The sequence below is a fragment of the Octopus bimaculoides genome, chromosome 4 (genome assembly GCF_001194135.2).
Source record: "Octopus bimaculoides isolate UCB-OBI-ISO-001 chromosome 4, ASM119413v2, whole genome shotgun sequence".
Classification (NCBI taxonomy): Eukaryota; Metazoa; Mollusca; class Cephalopoda; order Octopoda; family Octopodidae; genus Octopus; species Octopus bimaculoides.
Window position 1 is genome coordinate 117,392,309 of NC_068984.1, and position 6,451 is coordinate 117,398,759.

Genomic DNA, 6,451 nt, shown 5'->3' on the forward strand with positions numbered 1-6,451 from the left:
AAGCTAGCCACCTACACTTTTTTCTGCAAAATAGGGGTAGTTTATCCTATTCAGGCTATATTATTAGCATTATTCTGCGATTGAGAATTTAAAATCACTTCTTTAACTTTCTAAGACATCTCAACGCTTCTGAAAGCAAACTTCGTTTGTTTATTTACGTTTGTCGTAATTTGAATTTAACATATGAGAGCATCTCATAAAGCGAGATTTCTATACATCTTAAATTTGCAGAGAAATTTGTAGTGGGGTAGTTTAGCTTAATCGATCAAAGCATCGTGACATGTAATCACGGGGATGTGAGTTCGAGTCCCTAGCTAGCCACCTACACTTTTCTCTGCAAAATAGGGGTAGTTTATCCTGTTCAGGCTTTATTATTAGCATTATTCTGTGATTGAGAATTTAAAATCACTTCTTTAACTTTGTAATGATAAAACTGGCAATGAAGATTATCCAAATTCTTTAGTTAGAGGTCAGATCTGACAGAGTAGATATAGGATCAAATCAAACAGGTTCCAGTCATGATCATCTCCCACTCTTCTCCCAGGTATTGCATATCTAGAACTACATTATCTAATGTGCCCCTCCTTTTCAAAGGAGATTCGACTGTTATTTCTAGCAAATCAGGCAACCACATAGAGACTGCTTTGTTTGATACTTGGTAACTCGGTGCAACTGGCATAGAGCCACATACTAGTGTTTATGTGAATTTGTATATGAAGTTCTAGTAAATGACACCGAAGTTATAATTATTACTTGGTACTTCTAGTGTTAATTTTGGTTTCTTAATTAAGCACAAGTATGACCTATAAACAAGAAAGAAAGATAGGTGAATGAATTTATCTTAGTATATATATGTCCAGTACTTAGTTTTGTTGACCTTAGAGGGATAACAGATAAAGTTGCCTCTTTCCCCTGGCATTTGAGTTCAGAATGAATGTAATAATGCTAATGTGCTTATTAGATACAGTGCTCAGGTGCACTATGACTCATTGGAAATGAGTAAAAAAAAGAGAAAAAAGGCAGCAATAAGGGCTGTAATGAGAGCCAACAGTTAAGGCACAGCACAAAGGATAAAACACAAAAGAGACATGAAAGAGAACAGTGAAGGAGTCATAAAGAAGAAAGGATGCATAGGGAGGTTAGTAGTAGTGTTGGTGGATTTCAGGAAAAGTGTGGAATTGAACTTTGAGTGTGCTTACTCCACTGCTCTGCTGGTTCTGATAACATTGTGTAACAAAATTTTTAGTATTTTTTTTTTTGTCTTTGGTCAGAAATCAAAGGAAATGGCTACTATTACATTCAGACTTTGGCTTTTGTGACTTGGACATCAATGTTATGAAACTGATCTATTTTCCATTACATTTCAGACAGATTCAATGCTGAGTTGCTGAAGCAGAAATATCATTATAGCAAATATTCTGTTCAATACTGCAAGTTTGCTTGTCAGTTTCTTGACCTTAACTACTTGAGCATGTCCCTTAGTGGCTGACAATATGTGCATTTCTGATCATGAGCATGAGCACTGGGGAAGCATCACAGCCATGTGTCGAAAGGCATTCTTTGGGGTGTGGCCGTTGCCAGTACCGCCTGACTGGCCTTCGTAGGATTTTCGAGCGAGATCGTTGCCAGTGCCCCTGGACTGGCTCTTGTGCGGGTGGCACATAAAATACACCATTTTGAGCATGGCCGTTGCCAGTACCGCCTGACTGGCCTTCGTGCGGGTGACACGTAAAAGCACCCACTACACTCTCTGAGTGGTTGGTATTAGGAAGGGCATCCAGCTGTAGAAACTCTGACAAATCAGATTGGAGCCTGGTGTTGCCATCCGGTTTCACCAGTCCTCAGTCAAATCGTCCAACCCATGCTAGCATGGAAAGCGGACATTAAACGATGATGATGATCATCATCATAACAAAAACAAAGTTTGGAGGAAATTTTAGCCATTTTTCATACTTTCCATGGGTAAGCAAATAGAAAATAATAGTTGCAACCCAAAAATAAAAAAACATGTTACACAGAGTAATGAGCTTAACATCAAGCCAATGAGGGACCCTAAATACTGTTTCTTCTTTTGTTTTGTTTTGGGTTTTTTTTATGTCTTGGGAGGAAAGAATAATACTTATGTCCTTTGCAGTATCTCTAAAATGGTACTCATGTTGTTAGCATTCTGCTTCAACTGTTGCAGATCAATGTCTTCAAGAAAGATATGAGCAGGAAGGGATTTCCAGAAGACCGACATTCTAGGGAGGAAGAACAGGGCTTAGTGGTGGTTAGTGAAGGGCTAGGCGGCGGCGGTGGTGGTGGTGGTGGAGTGATACTCTTAACATGGATGATGAGAGGAAGAGAGGCAAGTGAGTCAGGAGTGTCTGAGTGGAAGAGACATGAGACCAACCAACAGCAAGTTGCACAGGACATTGTAGTAACAGTAGAGAATGAAGACAGCATGGCTGTGGGCCAAAGGTTGGAACACATCAGTAAGTTTGTTGCTTGACCTGCTAGAGATAGCAGCCAAATCTCCCTTATATCACACCTTACTAATATAATTCTTTCGTAACATTGACCTAACCATTGGAAGGATTTAAAAAATAACATTTTTCTCATTTGTTGATATATTGGAAGGTGGCATGCTGGGCATAATGCTTAGCAGCTTTTCATCAATATTTATGTTCTGAGTTCAAATTCTGCCAAGACCAACTTTGCCTTTCATCCTTTAGGAATTGATAGAATAAATACCAGTTGTAAACTGGAGGTCAATGCAATCAACTTACCCCTCCCCCAAAATTTGCTGGCCTCGTGCCAAAATTTGAAACCAATATAATAAGCTAGTTGTTAGAATATAGTTTAACAGGAAGATTGCTGTGTAAAATTACAAACCAGAGGCTAAATTTTAAACTGATATCAAAGAACAAGGGTTGGTATGCAGCTGTGAGTTACCAAAAGGACCAAAGAAAGAATGTACACACTAGATATACTATTAACATAAGGGGTGGTCATATCTGGAATGTTTTTTATCACGTCTGCAACATCACATTTAACCCACCAGTAACCAACATCAGTTATCTTCTCTTTTCTATTAAAAAAAAAAAATTCAACCATATATTTTTGGTAATTTTTTATGTCTGTTTATCAGTGTTAGTATGAGTTATTTACATTGTTTACATTTGACAGACACTAATCCTCATCTTGTTTGTTGTTAACACAACGTTTCAGCTGATGTACCCTCCAGCCTTCATCAGGTGTCTTGGGGAAATTTCGAACCTGGGTTCTCATTCCTAAGCTATTTTTCGATGTTATTATCATTATTATTATTCAGGTCACTGCCAGGAATCAAACTTGGAATCTTGGGGTTAGTAGCTTGCGCTCTTAACCACTACGCCAGTGACCTTAACAATAATAATAATAACAACAACAACAACAACAACATCAAAAAATACCTTACGAATGAGAACCCAGGTTCAAAATTTCCTCAAGGTATCTGATGAATGCTGGAGGGTATATCAGCCGAAACGCTGTGTTAACAAACAAGATGAGGACAAATATCCGTCAAATGTAAACAATGTAAATAATGTACATAATTCCTCATCTCTTAAATATAGAACTGTAGTATGGGTTACATGAATATATTTTTGAGACTGTTTTACAGCTGGATGCCCAACCTGTCATTAATCTTAACCAGTTTATTGAATGAGATATCTCTGAGGTAAATAGAAGACAACTTTCTCTGTCATGGTCAATGCGATGATCACACACTACACACGTTCCTTCCAAGCACTGCTGTAAACAGTGGAAGTGAGCTAGAATGTTAAAACTTAGTGCGCATGCACAGCAGGGTTCAAGGTCAACCTGTGCCAAGCAGCTTCACTCTGCATGCTTTAGCTTCGTTACTATGACAACAGTCCGGATACCTTTTGATCAGACCTTGTATATGGATGTACATGTGTGTGTGTGCTTGTGAATGTGCTTGGCTGTTGGCATTCCACATTTGTCCCTACTTGAGTGAAACGATGATTATGTTGATATTACGACTAGTTACTCTGTGTTTCTAAAAACATCCGAAATAAGACTCCCTTACTTGAAAAGTAGGTAATTGTTGGTAATAAGAAGAGTATGAAACCCAAATATCCTGCTTCGGTCAGCACCCCATCTAACCCATGCTAACATGAAAAAACAGACAAAGAAAAAATATGCTATATATATTTATGTGTGTGTGTTTGGGTGGGGTAGCTAGAAACCAAGGTAGTGGTTGTTTCTTAGTCCAGACTCAACCTTTGCAATGCAGACATGTGAAGACCCCCTTTGGTCATGAATGACCATGGGATTGCACCTAGAAAGTCCAGGCAAGGTTGTCTTTTATGGAAGACCAGTAGTCGCCCGTGCATACCAGCCCCCTCTCTCCACGCCACCGATGTTATCCAGGGGAAAGGCAAAGGCTGATCGTTACAGCTTGGCACCAGTGATGCTGCAACTCATTTCTACAGCTGAGTGAACTGGAGCAACGTGAAATAAAGTGTCTTGCTCAAGAACACAACACACAGCCCGGTCCAGGAATCGAGCTCACTACCTCATAATTGTGAGCTCAATGATCTGAACACTGAGCCATGTGCCTGCAGGCATATAAACCAGCATATTCCAACCATAACCATCCCCTCTTTCTCTCAGACACTGCACATCTAGGACTACATTACAAGACAATAAAATGAACTGTGAAAAGATTTAGTAACTATTTCTTGCAGGGTAAGTGACTAATAGAGATTACGTTGTTTACTCAAGACATCTTAGTGCTGTTTGTATGAGTGTCTTATATTAGTATTCTGTGAACATGGACATGAAATTCTAGTAAATAGCACCAAAGTTTATTATTACTTCTTGGTGCTTCTAATATTGATTTCCTAATTAGCCATAACTTCAAACAAAAAGAGATGAAAAAAAAGAAATCAAAGAAAAAGAAGGGTTTCATTAACCAACCTTGTTTGGTAAAAATCTTCCTCACACATCAATATAAGAAGTTAGGTACTCAATAAGCCGACTTGGGAGAGGTAAATGTTTGACATCCTTTAATGAAACTAAATGGAGAATCCTTCGGCGACATAAATACTGTAAGTTGAGGTGAACGATAGGCAGTTTATATGTGAAGACCTGCCGTTTGTAAGGTAAGTTTTTCATAACAGCAATGCAAGCTTCACTGGGTGAGAAACGGGGAAATACTTGTAGATTAACTACATCTGAAAATGGCCAGTAACAACCTTTTACATCGATAGTCATTAGCAATTCGAGCTTGTGATAGTCTATTACTCCAACAACATTTACTTTGTATTCTTTTGTATGGACAGGATGGACACAGCGTACAGCAAGGAAATCTCCTGATTGACTGGAGCGAATTTGTTGAATACCTGCTCGTAATAAAAGTCCCTCGACAGATTTTACAATTTCTCCAGATTCAATATGTTGTACCTGGATACACCGGCACCAGCTCACAACAATGCAATTGTCCCCAGCCTGGGCATTAAAAGTAAGTACCTTGGCACGAAGTGACGGTGACACAGTACTTACAGTAATGTCATTTGAAGGGTGAACTCTCATTTTGCGTAGAAAATAATTGTCTGGCATTACAAGAACACGAGTGGTATGGTCTGGTCGCAACAGAATCCTTTTCTTTTTTGGTGATATGTAGCATTCATACCAGCGCCGAAGATAGTAAGCAATGCTGAAATCGGCTAGTGCCAACTGATGAGTTAAATCCAATACATAGAATACAGCCATGAGATCTTCTCGGGATGGGTTCAGTTGAAGTACAGCTAAGTTGTCATGGTAACTAATAATACAAGCCTCTTTGAACATGACAGGCAAAGAATCCCAGCAGCGGACCGGCATAGTGGTTGTAGCAGTGGTAAATGGATTCAGCCCATTGATAACTACAGAGTTTGTACAAGAGGCGGTTTTGTTGGAGACTACAGCTTCAAACATTGAAGGTAACTTCACACTGAAATGCTGACCATCTGTGTTATCAGGTTTAACAAGAATACCATTCCGTCGATGTGGATCTCTGGAACTGCTGAAGTTAGTCTTGTCAGTGAAGCCACTAACATTTTTAATACCTTGTAGCCATTTTGTATAAGAGCAGGACCACACCAGCTCCCCACTGTTTGTTTTGAACAAATGTTCAAACGAATCCCGATTGCTAAGCTGGCTAACTTTCAGGGAGGGATTGTGATGGCTGTAACAGCTTCCCATGGCAGTGTTTTGAAGGCAGGAACGGTAAGGTAACAAATTACCTTTTATTTGTCAGAAACCTGTAAAATATACAAAAAAAAAAAATGTGAAAATAATAAAGGTACAAGTTCATCATCTTTAGTCTACATCAGTGGTTCCCAAACTATGAGTCGCGACCCACTGATGTGTCACGAACGGAATCCTAGTGGGTCGCAAAAAGTTATAAAATTACGCATTAGCT

General features: G+C 39.1%; 1 protein-coding gene across 4 annotated transcripts in view; it reads right to left on the reverse strand.

The window, feature by feature from the left end:
- Positions 1–6,451, reverse strand: part of LOC106881662 (uncharacterized) — a 109,127-nt gene that overhangs the window by 40,226 nt on the left and 62,450 nt on the right. For all 4 annotated transcript variants that reach the window (XM_052967383.1, XM_052967382.1, XM_052967384.1 and 1 more), the window contains one exon: positions 4,966–6,290. In XM_052967383.1, the coding sequence (XP_052823343.1) occupies positions 4,987–6,231 (1,245 nt within the window). In that variant the 5' untranslated portion in view covers positions 6,232–6,290 and the 3' untranslated portion in view covers positions 4,966–4,986. The remainder of the gene's footprint in view (positions 1–4,965; positions 6,291–6,451) is intronic.